Source organism: Meles meles, chromosome 2 (assembly GCF_922984935.1).
Source record: "Meles meles chromosome 2, mMelMel3.1 paternal haplotype, whole genome shotgun sequence".
Taxonomy (NCBI): domain Eukaryota; kingdom Metazoa; phylum Chordata; class Mammalia; order Carnivora; family Mustelidae; genus Meles; species Meles meles.
This window is the reverse complement of record NC_060067.1, coordinates 29,618,755-29,640,979: the sequence shown is the minus strand read 5'-3', so window position 1 is coordinate 29,640,979 and position 22,225 is coordinate 29,618,755. Positions and strand designations below refer to the sequence as shown.

The following is a 22,225-nucleotide window of genomic DNA, read 5'->3' as shown; positions in this document are numbered from 1 at the left end:
GCAGAAACACAATAAAAATGCAGGGGAAGTTCATACCAGAGAAAAAAATTTTTTTCAGGAAACAGAGGAAAACTTTATATAAAGAGTTATTTGTAGTCTCAAATTATAGACATGATCTCATTAATCGGAGAATAGGAAGCTCAAAGAAAAGATAATGTTTTAATAGATCCTGAAAATAGTAGCAAGAAATGAAAATATGACATGGCACAGGCCACGAAAGCAATGGAAAAGAATAAAACCATTATGCAGTTAAAAATTACATTAGAGGTTACAAACTAGAATGAACACAATTGAAAACTCACTTGGGTCATGGTTGACAAAAGTTGACGATGAATTTATAAATACAAAAGGGATTGTAAGAAATATTATAAATAGTTACAGAGGCAAAAGAGATTGAACATAATTAGCGCTTACAAAGAAAAATTATTTAGACACACTATAGGAAAAAAGCTTTCCTGAAATAAAAACTGAAATGAGGAATAAAAACACACAGAGTCCCCAGAATCTCTTGCTTTCTTCGAAACTATCTAAATTTCAACAATCTCTCCAGTTTTACCCCAGTATTTTTTTTTAAGATTTTATTTATTTATTTGACAGAGAGAGACCACAAGTAGACAGAGAGGCAGGCAGAGAGAGAGAGAGGGAAGCAGGCTCCCTGACAAGCAGAGAGCCCAATGCGGGACTCGATCCCAGGACCCTGAGATCATGACCTGAGCCGAAGGCAGCGGCTTAACCCACTGAGCCACCCAGGCGCCCTTACCCCAGTATTTTTAATCTTAACTTTAGATAAAGGTAGAGCCAATGTTCAAAAATTATTTGGCAACATTCATTTTTGAAATATTTGGCTCCTAAATTTATAAAACTGCCTTTTATTCACTCACTCTACTCTTCTATATAACCATATTTATACAGAAGTATCTGGCCTGATAGTCATGAAATATTAACACTTTCTTGGGTGTGGGATTTTGAGATTGTTTTAAATTTCTGCAAAACCTATCTTCACTTTTAACAATTATGTATCATTTTCACAAATGACAATGAAGTCATTGGGACTCAAAGAAATGAAATGCCAAGATTAACTGGGAGAGAAAAGAAAAATGAGACATCTCGATTCTTGTATGATCTCCAGATTCGTGGCCCTCTGTTCCATAGCTCATACAGCAATCAAGTGAATTCTCTAAAACAGAAGCATAGCACATTCATTTTCATCTTATCTTGCAAGATTTTCAATAAATTGTCACTAGTCCAAGATCAAATCCAATTTCTTTAGTAATTTACACAAAACTCTCTAATCCAACTCCAGCAGGTCTTTCCAACATCACCATCTTTCACTTCCCTGAATTCATCTTACCTCCTACCACTTGTTGTAATTTGTAGTAAGAGCTCTTCATGCGTCAGGAGGTGGTAAAAAATGTGCTCTTGTTGTTTGTTTGTTTGTTTGCAGAAGTCAGCAGAGGAGCTGGACCTCCACATTATTTCACACAATTCCATTCAGAATCATCTCTGTGAAGCCTTCCTGCCATCACTGTTTTCTCCTCCCCGTAAACAAAGTTACAAAATTACATGCATCCTTTTCCACCCACTGGATCAGGGCCAGGCTGAACAATAGTAAAGCTTGATGCAAAAGAAAAAAAATATTAATACTAATCCCATATTTATTTAAAATTTGGGTATTTTGTTAATCATAGGTTTTGTGTGAATTTTGATTTAAATATTCTTTCAAAAATTTAAAAAATATTCTTTCAAAATATTATTTATCTTGATTATTAAGGTTTTTGATACCCCTCTATTTTTTTGTGTGTTTTAGGTGAGGGTTCACTCATACCACTCTAGTCTTAGCCTACTTTATACTACTGAAGTACTTATTTTACCCTATAGTTACTTGCCTACACATCTATTATCACTACCAGACTGGGACCACATAAAAGGAAAGAAACCAGTTTTATTTCTCTGTATATACCTAAAAATGAGCACAATACATAATATGGAGTAGGAGTCCAATTAGTAAGGATGAATAAATACCCAGAAAAGAGAAACCCAAATTCTTTAAAAAGTAAAATCTTCCACAGGGAAGAAAACATCTAATCTAAATGGAGATGGATGTTTTGTTTATTTGTTTGTTTGTTTGTTTTGGTTTTGTTTTCTTAGTTGGTCCGGGGGTCGTGGGTTATTTTTAAGCTGGTTTTGTTTTCTTGAGGTTAGGGAACCTTAGCTTGAGCCAAGTCATGAGCTTATAAGTAATTAGGCAGTAAAACTAAAATCAGGATTTTTTTCCCCAGAAACATCTATTTGGGGCACAAAGTTTTGAGTGTATCTATTCTAAGAAATGCTTGTATTTAGTCTACTATGAGAATCAGAACATATTAAAATTAAAAGAAAGCTTAGATAATAATTAATCCTCCCATCCTCTTATAAATAAAGAATCAAGCCTAGCAAGGTTAAGCAACTCCTTTATTACATTTTTAAAGATTTTATTTGTTTATTTGACAGAAAGAGAGACAGTGAGAGAGGGAATACAAGCAGGGGTCTGAGAGAGGGAGAAGCAGGCTTCCCACTGAGCATGGAGCCCTGTGTGGGATTTGATTCCAGGACCCTGGGTTCAAACCTGAGCTGAAAGCAGATGCTTAAAGACTGAGCCACCCAGGTGCCCCTAAGTGACTCCTTTAAAATCAAAATAGAGTCAGAACATGAAATGAGGTCATCCATGTCTTCACTTGGTGTTTTTCACTGCAGGTTATTCATAAATCTAGAAGAGGGGACAATTGGAAAACAGAGTGGGGATTTTTTTCTAGGTCAGGCAGAACTGACCAGTTCATGGGTAAAATAAACCACAAACAATTTTTTTTTACTTATTCCTTGCAACATGGTCACTGTTAAGGTGAAGTGACTGAAAAATGACCTTTCAAAGTTAATTCCAGTTCCTTGATTTTGTCTTTGTCACCAGTGTCTCTGTGATTCATTTCCATCCAGTAGGTAAGAGAGTGGCTCTACTTTCTGCCAACTCTAATTCAAGATTTGCGGGGTCTGATTTAAACATACATTATCCAAATACTCTGTATATGAACAAATACAAGTCATGTTTAACTGCAGATTAACCATTTAAGTATGCTATTATACCGAGTCATGCCTGGAGTAAACTGGAAGTAATTACGTATAAGGTCCAACTTGGAGTGGAAAGCTAGGATATAGATACTGGTACTGAGTAAGACAGTTCCGAATTTCATCTTTAAAAGGTAAGATATACAGAGTTACCATTCTCAGCCAGACTTCTTCACAAGGTGTCAAGGCTTTGAGCTCTCCTAATGACTCCTGTAAGATTTTCTATTGTAAAAAGTGACTGGTTCTTCACAGAAGTGTTTTGTTTAACATAGCTCTGAGTTATTGGGAAGATAGGAATGATGACCAAAATAAAAAAAAAAAATGTAGCCATGAATCGATTTAATGAAATTCAGTTAGAGAAAATAAACTATGCATTATTATTATTACTATTATAAACATCATGTGCAAGGGAAATAATTCCTTTTTATACTAATGATTAGACTTTCTGGTCAATTTACTCTTCACATTAACAATTAAGAATCCTTAGTTAATTTTGCCCTTTCTCTTTATTTGGCTACCTGATTTATTTTAAAATCTTCTTCATATACGAAGAAGAAATACAGAGGTTCAGCTGATCCCTGGGCTGCAATTCTAACATCATTAATTTTTACCCCTTTAAAATCTGTGATATTTACAGGAGAAGAATTTCTTTAAAAAAAAAAAAAGGAAGCCATAAGATATTTCTTAAGAATAGACCAATGGATAAACAAGGAGTATATTTCTCACTAAAGAAATAAGGTCATTTCTTGGAATAATAAACAATCATAGCTTCCAACAATAATTTCAAGCATTGTCCTCAAGGCTAGAAATCTATTCACATTCATAAAATCACTTATGATAAGCTTTTGTACAAGTACTCTTTATTAAATATATACACATATACAAATTTTATTTGGCCTCATATTACTGGCATCAATTTATAAGTGAGGACTTGTATTGGATGATTTTTAAAGTGTCTTTCAGCCTTAAAATTGTTAGTGATTCTAGGATGTACTTAGAGTGATAACCAAAGAGGAATTCTCAGATATGACTCATAATTAATATTTGGCATTTTCACAATTTACAGTTCTCATATACAACCATTCCAAGGCAGTGCAACAACTTAAAAACCAATGGCAAATACTTAATATGATTTCTTTTCTAAAAAATAAGAGATTTTGTTAGGAAGGTAGCCATTTTTATCAAAGCATTCCCCCAAGCATCCAGAACACATTCATTCACACAACCCTGATCAGGAAGAAAGAAATATAGAAGAAAAATCTGAAAGCAACACAACAAAAAACTAGACGTAGATTTAGTGTCATAAGACAGCTGCAAGAAATTCAATTAAGTTGTTAAGCCTACATAATTAAAAAGAAAAGTTAGTACATGAAAATCCTGATAAATTGCTTACCAGAGTCAGCAGAATCCTACCCCTTGGCTATGATTTTTCTTCTTTACTCCATGCCTTTGCTGCTCTTTTAGTTTTAAAATACTCACCTTTGTTATGAAACCATACAAAAACTGCCCTTTCCCAAAACACTAAACTTCCAGAGAAGTAGAAATACAAAACTACCAACACAAAAACTATCCTGACGATTAGCATTTCACCAGCCATATAGATCTATGTTGGGAAAAGCATCTAAAAGGCCTTGTGTTGAGTTCCTAATTCTGATGAGTCTATGGTTCTGATCAAATTCTATCCTACTATTCTGATCAAATTTGAGACAAATAATTTATATGATCTTATAGTGCCCAGATTTCTATTCTTAGGTACACATTGCTTCTCATTTAGAGAACAACCTGCACACATTTTCATTATATTTTGAAGTCAATTAGTGAAGCTAATTGTTATCCTCTATAATATAGGAGAAGCAAATATTTTCAATTTGCTCTCAGACTTTAAATAAATTTCTTCCATTAAAGAATGCAAGATCTTCTGCTAATTTATGGTTTGTGAGCATGCACTGACTGTTCTACTATTCAAGTAATATTGTAGTAAAGGTGAAAGAGCTTTCCTAGAGAGACAGTGTCTAGCATAGTGCCTGGAACACAGTAGGCTCTGAATAACTATATGTTAAAGAATACATAACTGAATGAACTACTGTAAAAAAGAATTCATACAATGAGTTAAACTTTGGCTCAAAGCACAGATTTTCAAGTCAAGGGTTAAGTCCTGTTTGGCCAACGTAAGACAGGGAACATATCTTCCCTGGTCTCTGTTTTTGTTTTAGATGCAGCAGAAGTTTCACTCATTGGTCAGTATTTGCTTTGTTCCATTTCCTTTTCAAAATGTTTCATTTAACAAGGAAAGTCCTTTTCTTGCAGGTACTAGCAGGATCTCCAAAGGTCACCTCATATGATAACCAATAAACAATTCTGATTAAGGGCAGTGCCACTGGGAAATTTAGGGTGGTTGATTGATATTCATAGTGTATATGAAAAGATGTCATAGTCTGTTTTCAAATTTCAGTGCATAAGTATGTGCCATGTATCTCTAATAGCCCTATTTCTTTTGTCCCAAATTTCCAAGATGGTCTGCAATTCATGTAATTTGAATGCTGAATTGATTCTATTCAAATCATTTTTCTGCAACGAAAGATGGCTCACTCTCTCTTCACTGAGGAATGAATTAACTCTCCCAATAACTGGCTTGAATTTTTTAAATGTAAAAATTACATAGACTTTTTATTTTAATAAAGAACAATGGTTTATCTTTAAAAACATTTAAAAAGGCATTCTGCATTAAGTTCATCATCTTTTAGGAAACTATTCTAGCAACAAAATTACATTAGACTTTCTGATTTCTCCATAGTGTCCTTAGATAAATAAACAACCCAGTAGACCATGTTAAATGCCCCAAATGTTACTGGAAAGAGAATGCGGGCATATTTGTCTATTTTGCTTGTGCCAGATCCAGGCGGTGGTGGCGCAGGGGGAGGAGTGGTGGCTGACAACTTCCCAGGAGCCCCTGTGGTATTAACGGTGGTCTTAATTCGCTCCAGTCTTGATCCAAACACACGGTGGGTGGAAGCCTGTTGGGACACATACCCAGTTCTGCCAGGAGTAGATGGAGGAGCAGATCGAGGTGCTCTTGCCGCAGAAATCGTTTCAGCTGCATTTGCATGGCTGAATGGGTTTGGACTGGAAGCTAAGTAAGACTGCGATGTGGCTTCAGAAGATCCTTGAGTAACTGAGGAGGATTTGCTCGAATGGTTTCCCACCTCAGTTCTGTGGCCAATGTCAGATTCAGAGTGAACCGAGGCATTTGTTCTTTTTCTCATGTTCAGATTGGCATTTGTGTTCTGAAAAGGTATATTAAAAATTACATTGATTATGTCATTTTAGGTAGATTTATACAAAATGTAAAGGGACCAAATAATTAAAATCAGTTGTTTCTATAAAAGAAACTGTTATTACTATGCTATAGCCACTCAGCTTGATGTAAAAGTTTAAAAATGCCTAACTAAATAAGAATATGAATGTATTTGAAACTCTGAATCAAAAATCTTCTATTTCAAAATATTGTCCACTCTTAGAAGTAATCAGAATTTAAGTCCATAGAAAGATTTGGCTTTTAGAACTGTAAACTAGACTTAGGCTTGATTTTAGTTTAGGAGTTCATGATGATAGCTGTACAACTTCCCTGTTCAGTTTTATTGTAAATGATATTCTGTGATAGGTTGTATACCCTTCAGTGAGTTTTATATATGTATGTTTAATAAACAGGAAAAACTGTACTTACTCTGTGCTCAGAATAACACTAATAACCAACCATATGTACAAGACATTCCTTAAAAAAAGGAAACTCTAAAGGCTCTGGGACACATATATTGAAGTAGAATTGTGGGGTTGTAGAATATTTACACCCTTGAAATTTATTCAACATTACATATGTTAAATAAATGTTTGAAATAAGCAGGAAAACTACTTAAACTTTCCACCATGAGTGTATGCAAATTCTGGTTTCTCGCTGTCGCTCCATCACCCCTTGGTATCGCCAGGCTATCTACACTGAGATAATGAGGTTATACTTATTCACATTTAGACCTTTGGTTCATTTTTAAAAAGATTTTATTTATTGATTTGACAGAGAGAGAGAGAGAGAAAATGAATGAGCATGGGAAGGAGCAGAGGCAGAGGGAGAAGCAGACTCCCTGCTGAGCAGGAGGCTTGATGTGAGACTTGATCCCAGGACCCAGGGATCATGACCTGGGCTGAAGGCAGACACTTAACTGACTCAGCCACCCAGGGCCCACACCTCCCCACTTTTAATTCCTTTGACATTTGACATTTATTTATTTTTGTATGGTGTAAAATAAGCTTCTGATTTTCACCTCCTGTGGACAGAGCCAATTTTCATAACACCATTAACTGACTTGTGCAGTAGTTCTCAAATTATGGCCAGAGGATCTCTGGGGAAGAGAGATTCCAGAGGTTCTTTTATAGGGTCCACAAGGTTAAAGCTATTCATAATATGAAGATGTTTTTGTCTTTTTCACTTTTACTCTCATGAGTGAACAGTAGTTTCCCGAAGGCTACAGTGACATGTGATGACATCATTGCTTTAACAGCTAATAAATTGTGTACTGTGGGGGGCGCCTGGGTGGCTCAATGGGTTAAAGCCTCTGCCTTCAGCTCAGATCATGATCCCAGGGTTCTGGAATCAAGCCCCGCATGGGGCTCTCTGCTCAGCAGGGAGCCTCCTTCCCTCTCTCTCTCTCTACCTGCCTCTCTGCCTACTTGTGGTCTCTTTCTGTCAAATGAATAAATAAAATCTTTAAAAAAAATAAATAAATTATGTACTGTGTATTGTACTTTCTAGGATTTTCTAAGGCAGTGAGTTTAGAGTATAAATACATACATTTAAAAAATTTTTTTAAAAAAAGCTTAAATTTCCAAAACCCTGAAATTTACTTTCATGATCTTACATAAGCAATCATACAAATTATTATAAAATCTGGAGATCCTAATGCACTTTACATTGTCACCACAATAACAAAAATACAAAGGAGCATTAATTTTAAATTATATTATATTATATTAGACGTATAAACAGCATCATCATACCATTGTGCAAATATCTGAATTCAAACTGTTTACCAAGAAAGGATGTTTAAATCAAAATGGAACTCTCTTTTTTTTTTTTTTTTTCACTAAGCAGGAGAAATGCTTTTATTTACATCAAAATGGTATTTCTTTGCCCTTCGTTTTTATTTCATTTCTGACCTAATTTCTTTCTGATAATCTTTTTTTTTTTTTTCTCATTTTATTATTTTTTCAGCGTAACAGTATTCATTCTTTTTGCACAACACCCAGTGCTCCATGCAAAACGTGCCTTCTCCATTACCCACCACCTGTTCCCCCAACCTCCCACCCAAAAAAAAAAAAAAAAAAAAAATGGAACTCTCTATTATCCATAAAGTTATTTTTGTAAGATTATTTATTTATTTATTTAACACACAGAGAGAGATAGTGAGAGACAGAGCACAAGCAGGGGATGGCAGGCAGGCAGGGTGAGGGAGAAGCAGGCTCCCCACTGAGCAAGGAGCCAGATGTGGGTCTCAATCCCAGGACCCTGGGATAATGACCTGAGCCGAAGGCAGACGCTTAACCGACTGAGCTACCCAGGCGCCCCCCCCCATCAAATTATTTTATGTGTAGGACAAGACAATACTTGAATACAGCTGCATGATAAAGATTAAAATTGATTCTCCTATATTCTGACAGGCACGATAAGTAACTGTATAGCCAACTACAGATTGCCTATGCTAATGAAGGAAAACAATGCTCAAATGATTCCCAAACTAGTCACGTCTGTCTTTAGAACATACCATGATTATTTGGAAAAAATTTCTTCCTAATCATGTTTATTTTAAGCTACATTAAGGGTATATTGCAATTGCCTTCTATACCCTCTCCCCGTACCATTCTATGAAACAGAAGGTAAATGAGGAAGTGAGGAAGGAGAGGATGAAGACCAACTCAGAAGTGGGTGATTAGAAGGAGCCAGCCTACAGGAATATCACAGATAAAAATCATATGCAATGAACTGACGGTTCATTTTACAGAGACATGTTTATTCTACAAATACAATCCTTTTTCAAAACCAAGCACATCAAGTAGGCTGAAAGTATTTAATCCATGTCTAATGTATTTGTAGATTATGACTTCAAATTTGTTAAGTAGAGAAAGAATAAAAGCCTCACAAAATATAGAGCCAAAATAAGATCTGGGAGGTTTAGAAAGTATTCTTCATGTCAGTCTGGAGTAGTCTTCTAAGCAGGCTCAGCTGAACTCATGAGAAATTATAGTCTAACATATGGCACTGAATACTGGTGGAGACAATTGAAAACAAAATTGACACCAACATAAAATCTAAAGGTACCATTATTTACCCTGAATTTTTCCTCTACGAAACACAATTGTAAATGTCAGTTAATCCTCAGATTTTGAGTCTCTTTTTACAGAATGGAATAATAGTTAATCAGTTAACATTAATTTTGAAATGTCATATAGACAGCGATTAATATAAAGAATATGATATATCCACATTTAGAGAGCTTACACTATCATTGACAAGATGCATACCCACACACATGATGCAGCCAAAAATACAACAAAATATAAAATATAGTGAAGGTCAAACTGTAGCAAAGTGCTGAATATATTAAGAGAAGGGAAGAGAGGAATGGCAGACCAATTAAACAAGCAGGAAAGAAACACGTTTTCAAATATAATCTGAAATTTGCACACCGCTTTCTTCCACAGGAATTTACTTTGCCTGTATTCTTCAGAAACCCATATTTTTCTTAAAACTAAATTCTAAGCATCAAAGACTTCCACTTATGACCTGGAGTAAAAGGGATTGAATTATTCTCCTGTATGAAATGACAGGAAAAATAAAAGCTGGACAAAATATGTGAAGCAATTGTTTTTTGATGACACTGAGCATTTGACAACATAGAACCATAATCCTTGGGAGAGAAGAAACAAAGTTGAAAGCGGTTGCACGCTGCAGAACAGGAAAGGAGAATCCAGGAGAAATATGCCAGATTCCCTGAATTGAGGACATGAGCTGAGAATCTGGGGAAGTCAAGGTAGCTAGAATTCATAGGAAAAAATAACAGAGAAGTATATGCTAAAAAAAAAAAAGTGAGAGAGAACTCTAAAACTCTGAAAGAATCCCCATTGATTGACTATTCTGCAAAGCACAGATCAGTTTATGACTAGGAAGTATTACCCAAGGCTGCAAAAAGAACCCCACAAAAGGATTCAAAGAAACAGTACCTGGAGCACCAGGAATAATGCATGCTTGCACCAACCAGACTATAAAATCTCACCATTCGTGTAATGTTTGGTAGAGTACTAAGAATGACCTTGCTTCAGTAATATGAGATAATTAGCCCTAAACACAGCTCTAGTCCTGCTGAACGAATTTTAAAAATAAGACATGAAAGGATGAAAATTAACTCTAAGTGACTTAGGTGGGCTCCAGAGGAAAGCACAAGAATATTTACAGAAGTCTGTCTTCTTTCCCTCTAGGTCCGCAACTTTCCACAACTTCCTGAAATCCCAACTGTGAATCATGTACTATATCATTGATTAAATACAAAAATTGCAACAAATTTTCCTCCTTCTCCATATTCATGCCGCCTTGTGATATGAATGTTCCACTCCTCCCCCATCAAGAGATGGAGTTTATTTCCCCCACAGGCTTCCTTGTAACTTCCTCCCGCCAACAGTATGTGGTGAAAGTGATGGGTATGTCATTTTTGTCTTGGCCGTAAGAGTTCTTCCTCGCTTCTACTCTCCTTCAAAACACTGCCATCAACACCACTAGAATAAGGTTGGACTAAACTGGTAAAAAGATCTTTTGGAGCAGAGCCAGTCACCCCAGTGAGGCTCTGCTAGGTCACCCAACAGCTAGCTGCTCACTAGACACATGAATTTGTCCCAGCTAAGAGAGGATGAACTGCCCAACCAAGCTTAATCAAGATCACAGAAATTCCCAATTAACCCATAGACTTGAAAGCAGAAGTAAGTGTTTATTGTGTGCCACTGAAACTTTGTACTTGTTTGTTATGTAGTATGACTGTGACAGTAGATAACATTGGACTGTCGAAGTCCAATTAAATCAAGGGTCTTCAGAAGGTGTTGCCAAACGTCTTGTGAGCAGAAGTTCTCAAACATTCCGGGATAAGCAGAAGGCTGACCCGCCCAGAATTCATCAAAGACCATTAGGGGGCCCTATTGCCTAATGCCACATACTAGCTAAAGGACCAAGATAGTTTGCCCTTTATAATCCCATTCTGAAAGAATAACAGTATTTTAAAGCAGAGAGAAATTCTAAAATTCCCGTTCCTCATTTTAGGTGTAGAAGAAAGTAAGAACAGAGAGGTTATGACTGGTTTGAAATCATACAGCGAGTTACTTACGGAATGCTTTGCCATGTTTTACAGCCTCTTGATAGACAAATGTGGAGAAGACATAAAAGAACTTAACAAACAACACCTATCTAGTTGAGACAGTTAAGTATTTGTAACAGTCAGGTACATTGTTAGAAACTGACTAAAGACTTGGAAATCAGAAAAGAGTACAGCATGTCCTTTTAATGTCACAGCGGAGCATTGTTTAACAAGTCCACCCAAGGATCATTAAGCTTGTAGAGGAACTTACTTGAATTTGATTCTGCTACCTAATATTGGATTTGAGTGCAAACACTGTGAAGTTATGTGTTAACTTGTAGATTCCTGTCCAGCAGAAAAGACCACCAAAGATTATGTTATGGTTTTGTTGCCCCGTAGGATAGTAATCACTTCTATATCTAACCTTGTATTTACTGTAGTACTCCATTTCTTTAAATGGCTATTTATAATCATTAAAAAGATTTTGAACCAGTTTTACCATTTATGTGTTTCCCTCATTAATTAATGAGTTGGATAATACTTTGACTGATGTCCATTTTATATTTATATGAATTTACTTTTTGATAGTTTGAAAATTATATTCAACTGGATATACTATTACATTCTCACAACATCTACTATTAGACAAGCTATAAATAGCAGAGAAATTAAATATAGACTTGAATAATACACCTGGAGAAAGAAAGTGATCCCAAGCCAAAGAGGTAGGATCCATCCAAGGTGATTGGAAAAAAAAGAGTCAAAGAAGCAAGAGACTTTATGAAAATGGAGGGAATGGTATGAAGCGTGCCACTAGGATTATCACTCCAAAGCAAAGATCAAATCTTTTTATTCTTGGTTAAAACTATTAGCAAGCTTCTAGAGTATAAAGACTATCTTATTAATCACTGTAGGAGAATGCACACAACAGGTACCTACTTCATTTTTTAATATATTTCATTGAAATGGATATATTTTGGAATCAAGATTCTTTTCAAATAAAAAAAATGAAAAGAAAGTGTCAAAAATGTTCCATCTGGCCTCCAGATTACCAATCTTTTGTTGATGGGGCAGAGTTCTAGAATATTACAGGTAGTGCCCATGGTGTATGTTATCTTGATGCAATCCCAAGTCTAAGAATGATTTAGGAGTCTCAGTGCTCTCTATATCAGCCCCCACACAAAGGAAAGCAGAATTAGACTAATTTGGGGCTTAAAACTTTACTTACTGTGAAGCAGCCAAATGATACTCAAGTTATTTGTACTGATGTCCAAGGACTGCTATGTAAAAAGCAGTTGTCATTTTCCATGGTGACAAACCACAAATGGATTGAAAAATCTGCTGACTTAGCTTGTGCAAAATTGACTAGGAATACTATTCATGCAGCCCCTGAATTTTGGAAATTTGGAATTTTGTGTCAGAGTGAGGCAATGTTGAGATTTGAGTGGCAACATCAGTATTCAGCAGACACTCAGTGATTACAAACAAGGAAAGCACCTAAGCTTCATTTGAATTCTGAAAAATGACTTAGTTTGAAATCATTTTGTCATTAGTCACAATAGCCCAAAGCAAGAAAACTGGTGGGATAGAGAGGCGAGGAGGCCGACTCAAACATTCCCAACAAATTAAAGCAGCAACGGGCAAACAGGAGCACATCCAAGCAATTCGTCAATCATGACTGTGATCTGACACAATTTCCAAAGAAGTGTTATTAACTGCAAAAAGAATATTCATCTCCACTTATTACTCTAGCAGCACTGAGATAAAGTGACTAAGACGAGCTTTGCAGAATATATGCTACATTCATATTGCTTGCTTGAGAAGCTAATGAAGTTGAATAAAATGTAATTTAACCCTTCCAAATTAAAAACAAACAAGGCTAATAATGAACAGGTTTATCTTCTAGAATATCAGTGAGTCACATATTAAAAAAATCCAATAATGTAAAGACATTTATTCCAGGCCATTCTGACAGGACTTCAGACGCATCTTATTTAATAAGGAAATAAACAAGTAAGGTAGAGCAGCTGAAACTAAACTCCAAGGTAATGATTTACTGAGAACTATCAGTAGTGTTTTTAGAAAATGCTACCACATAGAAATGAAAAACATCCCCTCCAAATAAATATGCTAAATATTTCATAAATAGTTACCAGGGGACTCAATCACACATTGAACAACAAAATGTAGAAATGAAAATGCTCAGTTCTCTATTTATTGTATTTCATTTTCTCCCAATGTTAGCATTTAATTCGATGTTTGTATTTCCATAAGCTATGAAAATACTACTTTCAATATCAGGCACTGGGATAAAAAAATTTATGTCTTCAATTTGAAATTACCACAGAACAAGGTCTTACAGAATTTATTCATTTTGTCTTCACAGGTTTAGAAGCTGAAAGTTTAAAATATTGGGATTTCTTGAAGACATGCAATGTGGTGGTTAATTTTGTTTCATAGTGATTCCTCGTGCTTCTTTTTATTTGCCGGTGCTTTGTATATTAAATCTACTGCTCTAGCAGAGGAACTCTCTTTGCCGGAGCTTTCACTAGTCAGAGCAGAAGCTCTCAGTATCATCAAGTGGACTTGACCAGAATGTTACCTGCAGTTGTTCCAGGAGTTGCATTCGCCAATGCTCCCAAGGTAACCCAGGAGAGAGTAGAGGGCAAAGGACACTCCACTCATTTTAACCAAATGCAAACACTAACCTGGATGAATCTCTTCTTGCTTACTAATGAAAAGCAGCATTATAGTCATTCTAAGTGTTTATAAGAATGACCTGGCGTGGTGAGGGGGTGCCTAGGTAGCTCAGTTGGTTAAGAATCTGACTCTTGGTTTCGGCTCAGGTCATGATCTCAGGTTCCTGAGACTGAGTCCTGTGATGGGCTCTGTGCTTAGCAGGGAGTCTGCTTGATATTCTCTTCCTCTCCCTCTCCGGGTCCCCTGCTCACACGTGCACATGCTCTCTAGTTCTCTCTCAAATAAATCAATAAATCTTAACAAAAATTAAATAAATAAATAATAAATAAAAATAACCTGGGAACTAGTTAAAAACTGCTTCAGGCCTATTTGTAGGAAGCCTTACTTATTGTTTATATTATTGCCAATTATCAGAGATCAGAAATTGGGAAACACTGGCTAAATAATTAGGATTACATGCCTCCAAATCAGAGGGACTGGGACACAAGTATTCAATTTGTCTTTTACCAGCTATGAGATATCTAGCAAGTTCTTGAACCTCTTGAAACCTCAAAATCCTTGCCAAATTAGGAATAATAATGGTACTTTCCTCATAATGAATCAATAAAATAATGCATGTAAGGTACTTATATTGTCTAGCACACAGTAGGCATCAAACCAGCATTATATAGAAATAACCCAGCAAAAGGCAGATAATGAGATTCTGTCCCCAAAAGAAAGAGGTATATCACTCAAAAATAAATCCCACTATGGTAAATAGACTATTATTTATTTTTTTAAGATTTTATTTATATGATATATAGAGAGAGATCACAAGTAGGCAGAGAGGCAGGCAGAGAGAGAGAGGGGAAAGCAGACTCCTTGCCGAGCAGAGAGCCCGATGCAGGGCTCGATCCCAAGACCCTGAGATCATGACCCAAGCCGAAGGCAGAGGCTTAACCCACTGAGCCACCCAGGAGCCCTTTAGAAGATATTTTCTGGATTTCTATAAAAATATGGCCTTCATTTCTAATAATCAGAAAGGTGGAGGAACACTGAAGCGAGGGACAGTCTGTGGCATAAAAGGAAGCCAGCCATGAAAAGCATGTTTCTGGCTGAAATGAGAAATAAATATGAGGAAATACAAAATTAAAATGCATATTGAACACAGTAATGGGAGAATTAGCACTATAGTAAATCCTATAACTTGTGATATAAGAGAAACATAAAAATTTCTTCTAGGGAAAAACAATGGTTTTAATTTTTGTTTAAACTTTTACTGAGTTAACTTTTGCTGAGTGGTTCTTCTGCAACTGTCACTCTGCTAACATGCTTTTAACTAATTAGCTGCCACAACCATGTCATGCTCCATGTAGGAAAAACTACAGCCACGAGTATTTCAATGTCCAAAAATGATGTGGGTATATAAAAAAGGAATCTCCTGTATTATATCAGATCACTGGCCTCTTTCAGGAACTTTCAAACTAGTAGTTAAGTCTAGAAACTAGTCATCAGGGAAAGAGCAAAGACTGGAGGAAATGATGTAATCGAATCTCGAGGAGGACATTCACACACAGCACATTATGCCACAAAAAGACAGACGTAGAACATTGGCTCAGAATGAGAACTTTGGCAACCTAGTTTGGCTGGTCCACTTTCTAAATATAATGGAATATTAAAAAGAATTGTATCTGTAGATATATTGTTCTAGCACTATAGTATCACTCTCTTTTATCTTATTTCAATTACAGAAGTCAAAAGGACTTTTTTCACACTTAAGTTGGATGCAGGAAATGGGGCAGTGAAAGCACTCCACTTGGAAATAGTAGAAGGCAACGAATGTCAAAGAAGGTAAAGAAACAGAGTGGAGAGCTCAGATATGGACCCGCAACTCTATGGTCAAATAATCTTCGACAAAACAGGAAAAAATATTCAATGGAAAAAAGACAGTCTCTTCAATAAATGGTGCTGGGAAAACTGGACAGCAATATGTAGAAGAATGAAACTCGACCATTCTCTTACACCGTACACAAAGATAAACTCAAAATGAATAAAAGACCTCAATGTGAGACAGGAATCTATCAGAATCCTAGAGGAGAACATAGGCAGTAACCTCTTCGATATCAGCCACAGCAACTTCTTTCAAGATATGTCTCCAAAGGCCAAGGAAACAAAAGCAAAAATGAACTTTTGGGACTTCATCAAGATCAAAAGCTTCTGCACAGCAAAGGAAACAGTCAACAAAACAAAGAGGCAACCCACGGAATGGGAGAAGATATTTGCAAATGACAGTACAGACAAAAGGTTGATATCCAGGATCTATAAAGAACTTCTCAAACTCAACACACACAAAACAGATAATCATATCAAAAAAATGGGCAGAAGATATGAACAGACACTTCTCCAACGAAGACATACAAATGGCTATCAGACACATGAAAAAATGTTCATCATCACTAGCCATCAGGGAGATTCAAATTAAAACAACATTGAGATACCACCTAACACCAGTTAGAATGGCCAAAATTAGCAAGACAGGAAACGTGTGCTGGAGAGGATGTGGAGAAAGGGGAACCCTCTTACACTGTTGGTGGGAATGCAAGTTAGTGCAGCCACTTTGGAGAACAGTGTGGAGCGTCCTGAAGAAATTAAAAATAGAGCTTCCCTATGACCCTGCAATTGCACTGCTGGGTATTTACCCCAAAGATACAGATGTAGTGAAAAGAAGGGCCATTTGTACCCCAATGTTTATTGCAGCAATGGCTACGGTCGCCAAACTGTGGAAAGAACCAAGATGCCCTTCAACGGATGAATGGATAAGGAAGATGTGGTCCATATACACAATGGAGTATTATGCCTCCATCAGAAAGGACGAATACCCAACTTTTGTAGCAACATGGACGGGACTGGAAGAAATGATGCTGAGCGAAATAAGTCAAGCAGAGAGTCAAGTATCATATGGTCTCACTTATTTGTGGAGCATAACAAATAACATGGAGGACATGGGGAGATGGAGAGGAGAGGGAGTTGAGGGAAACTGGAAGGGGAGATGAACCATGAGAGACTATGGACTCTGAAAAACAACCAGAGGGTTATGAAGGGGCAGCGGGGGGGTGGGGGGGTGGGAAGTTGAGGAACCAGGTGGTGGGTAATAGGGAGGGCACGTACTGCATGGAGCACTGGGTGTGATGCCAAAACAATGAACACTGTTATGCTGTAAATAAACAAATAAAAAAAAAAAAAGAAGGTAAAGTAATAAAAACATTAAGAGGTTTTAATCATTACTATAGACTGAACTGTGTCCCGCTTCAAATTCATGTATTAAAGTTCTAACCACCCACCGTGTGTGTGAGTGTATTGGAGATAGGATCTTTAAGGAAGCGATTAAGGCTAAATTAGGTCATAATAATGGAGGCCTGATCAGATAAAACTGGTATCCTTATAAAAAAGAAACACCACAGAGCTCTTTCTCTGTGTTGAAAGAGGATACCACAAGAAGGCAGCCATCTGCAAACCAGAAAGAGAACTCTCACCAGAAACCAACCCTGCCAGAATCTTGATCTTAGATTTTCTATACTTTAGAACCATGAGAGAACACATTTCTGTTGTTTAAGTCATCCAATCCACGTTATTTTTGTTACGGCAGCCTGAGGTGACTGAAACAATTCTCTAACATCAATAAAATTAAATTGAAGGCACATTTAGTTTAAGACTTTTAAAATAATGAATATTAACTAGCCTCAGAGGAAAAAAAAATAAAATCTAAACAAATTTTCAGCTCTCTCTTTTCAGATTTTTTTGTTTCTAGTCTGTCCTCTTCTCTCTTCTCTACCAAGTGGGTATACCTTTCTGATATCCCCAAATCCTGGACAGAGTTAAGATACAAGACATGCAGAGAAATAGAGATGCCTTTGATAGGAATTAAGCATTGATCTTTTTGTAATATGGTTAGTTGTTCTCGATGAATAAAAATACTTTCATATATACCAGGGAGCATCTACATTCTCTTTCCAAACTGCCCAAATTGCCTAGATAGAAGATTCCTTCAGGATAACTTTTGAGCTCCTTTCATCTTTTATTCACTCAAATCAGAGGAATTTGATTAACTGGGGCTTTTATTTACCCTTCTAGTTTGGACTTAGCTCCAGATCCTTCTGAACAACTGTATAATTTTCCCTAAATATTTCTGCCTCCTTTTCTATAATGACTCTAATGTCTGACTCTCTCTCTCTCTCTCTGTGTTGTGAATTTCAGGAAATTTATTTATATATTGGGAAAATGTCATTAATAACGTAATTTATAACTTTTCTTTTCCACATTCTATATTAAGATTTTTTTCATCCATAAGAGTAGAGTTAATATATGTAGATATCTGATTAAACATTGCAAGAGAAATCTTATCAAGTTTTTAAATCCCTAACTTGGGTGGCCAAATGAATTTATTTTCAAATCATGTACATCATCTTATGGAAATGATTTGCTTCAGCTTTAAAATATTCAGAAAATTACATTTGAACTTAGAAAACATTTATACTTTTTTTTCTTACTTTAAGAAACTTTTAGGCTTTTTTTCTTATTATAGACTTGATACAATTTGATCATAATAAAATTGTGCTACAATAAATACCCACCCAGAAGGACTCAGGTTCCTGCCAAAAACACAGAAGGCTGGTATATCAAGTAGTCTGAGTAATACTTTTATCTGCATCAGCAAAGGCAACAGGAGCACTATCCAAAAAGCAATAATTTATCAAGACCAGATTTGCAGTATAATTCTTCTGAAAGGAAACATTTCAAAGCTCAAACATTATCGGTCACATCCCTTTGTAAAATCATAGCTATGCAGTGTAAGAAAGACTTTGATGAGCCAAAAACCTTACCTAAAACAGGCTGAGTTTCTTTACAATATTAGACAATGTTTGCCTACTGAATCTAAACATTTATAATAGCTCCAATAGATTTATTTTTAGGAAAAAGAACTCAAGTGCATGCTTCATCTCTTGTTGGAAGATCCACAATTAAGCTCATAAGCAATAAAAGACTTATTAAAGACACTGATTCACCCTATTATTAATTTATCCAATATACATGTATTGAGTGCCTAATTTTTCAAGTTATTTTGCTGAACATTGGGAGTACAGAAGTGAAAAAAAATACAGTCTTGGCAACTTCTCTCAGGAATCATAAAAAAATTATAATAACCAATAAATGCTATAAAGAAAAATTAAAGAAATTAGGGAGTATATTACCTAGCCTGATTGCTGAGAAAGCCTCTTTGAGAAAGTGAGTGAAACTAGGGATGAGTAAGACTTAAACCAGGTAAAGGAGGGACTGTGGAGGAAAGGAAGGAAGTGCCTTATGGTAGAGAAGACAAATTCTGAAGATTTCTCTCAGTAGCATAAGGATAAGGAAGGCTGAGAAACTTCCTTGTCAGTTAAAATTTGAGATCCCTTGAAGATGCTCTAAAATCTTCCTTTTCTTTTCTTCCTCTTAAATCATTTTGAAATGGGCAATTAAGGCAAAGCTTAATATTAATATTAATATTCAGGGCTACTCTCACATAATTAATTCTATACTAGCACTTGTCAGACAGAGACCATGAATCTCCACCAACATCTCTACAGTGTATTAAATACTTACTACTACGACTATTACTACTACTAATAATAATAACAAGCACTACACTAAATGGTTTTCACAAATAACCTCACATATCTCCTGCAACCACCTGGGAGCTAGTATTAACATTCCAATGAGGACACTAAAACCTAGTGTCAGAGGCCAAGGTCAGGCAATTAAAATGGGTCAGAGGTATGATTTGAATCCCAAACCCACACTGTTAACCACTTTAGGATGCTGCCTACAATAGCAAATACATATGTTAATGAGACTGAAAGAAAGCTGAAAAGAATTTACCTGAAATATGTCCCCAAAATCCAAACCAGGTTAGTAACAACTATAAATGACTCAGCCCTTCAGAATTGATTTTATTTACATTTATTTGGTTTCTAGCATAAGCTAAACATATGCCTTGACTCACAAAAAATCTTTCTCTGATTAATCCTTCCTTTCTAGTATATGTGAAAATTCTTCTCGAGTTTCAACATATTTCTCTTTCTCCCATTCTTCTTTATATTCTTACTACTCCTTTGGTACTCGGTTGTCATAACACACTTATAGACATTACTTTGTATCTCAGCTATCCTGTACATTTTAAACTGTTCTAAAAATGAATCAACACTACCACTCAAAATCTGTATCTTCTATATGATGAAAATATTTTTATGATGATCTCCCGCGAGAGGGAAGCTGTGCCCCAAACTTTCTTCCACAAACTTTCTCTTAAGTTAGAATATAGCACTTTCAAAAGATGTTCAAAAATTTACCATTCAAGTATATGATATGGTAAAGCTGAAACATTTCTCCCCCTGGTGCATAAAACACTGTAATTTCAACTTTAATTGTAACACAGAGAAGGTATCAACATAAGCAGTAGCTCTAGTTTCTGACTTGAGAATGATTCTTCAAACATGTAATTATCTACAAGTAATTAAAGGTAATGAAGTTCAACAACCCATGTGCCAAATTATGTATAAAGTTAATGCGTATACATATGTGTGTCTAGTAGAAGAAGACTCATTAAGCCACCTATTGTGTATGCTCTTGTATTTCCAAAACCAATCCCTTTCCCTAGTCTTTACGAATGGAAGCATAGCCAATTGGTCATAAAGCATATGTTGAATTATTCTTTTAACACAATTCATTACAAATCTACTCCATCTACAGTAAAACAGAGTATTAAGTTGGAACAAATTGATGGTCTACCATGACACCACTTCGTAGTTCTTACGTTGTCAAACAGACGACCCCCCAAATTGCTGAAGCCATTTAGATTTTCTCCAGGAAATAATTTGACTTGTCCTGAAGAGTAAGTACCATGCTATCAGCTATAGTTTCCAATGGGGCATTATCAAAACCATTCAACATTTAACAAGGCTCTCACGCTGAAACAGCTGTTCATCCAAAGTGAAAATTTAAAAACTGAGCCTAGATCATCTTACTTGAGCTAGAAAATAAGGTATTAGACTATTTTGCATGTTCTACCACTTTATGACAAGGAAGACAATTTTGCACTTCAGTAAAGGCAGATTGCAAATTTAGCATGAATTGAACCAGTAGCTGAGCTGCAATTTATGGTAAATGGCTCATCAGCACATTAATGAATACCACTAAGAAAACCACTTCAGCCAAGCAGGCCAGAAACTAGATGGCCCCAAAATCTGGTAGGAAGCAAGAAAAATGTGCCCTCTACAAACATCTATAAAATGAATCTTAAAGCCAAAAGTTATCAAGTATCTATCTTTATTATCATTCTTATGGGCAAGATATTAGGAGTTAAAAACCAAAATCAGAACCGGAGGTTCTGAAATCAGGTAGATTCAAGTTTCAGATTCTGCTAAATACTAGCTATATGACTTTGGGAGAAGTTATTTAGCCTCTCTGTTCTTTAGTTTTCTCCTGGGTAAAATAAGGACAATAACAATAGCACTTAGAGTTACTGATGGGGTAGTATCCTTAAGACGCTTAACACCCTACTTAGAACACAGTAAGCAATTAGTACTTGTTAAATATTAATATTGTATTGTTATCATTTCATATTCTAAGGCAAAAATGTGGATAGTCCCTATGAGGTAAAATATTACAATATAAATTTCCATTATTTCTATCGTTAGATGTTCACCGTATTTTTCAATAGAACTAAATGTTAAATGAATACTGTACACCCCAGAAAATGTTGGAAAGATATGAGAACTACATTCTGTGCTCTGCTCAAAATTCATCTTATTTCCTATTTCTGGATAGAGATAATCAGCTCCGTTCCTTGGAGCAATGTGAAGAACTAGCTAAAACCCAACTTGCCCAGATCTGTCAATTGCAGGAAGAGATAATTAAAGGCTCTTCTTTAAAAGGTTTCTTTCTGGGCTGATGGATATTTGAAGGGAGACAAAAAATCAGGAATCCTGTGATTTTGTTCTACTTAATTATATTAGCAATTAAAA

General features: G+C 35.9%; 1 protein-coding gene across 1 annotated transcript in view; it reads right to left on the bottom strand.

The window, feature by feature from the left end:
- Positions 1 to 2,590: 2,590 nt before the first annotated feature.
- Positions 2,591 to 22,225, bottom strand: part of GABRA4 (gamma-aminobutyric acid type A receptor subunit alpha4) — a 71,844-nt gene continuing 52,209 nt past the window's right edge. The window contains exon 9 of the mRNA XM_045986060.1: positions 2,591 to 6,383. Within this exon, the coding sequence (XP_045842016.1) occupies positions 5,865 to 6,383 (519 nt within the window). The 3' untranslated portion in view covers positions 2,591 to 5,864. The remainder of the gene's footprint in view (positions 6,384 to 22,225) is intronic.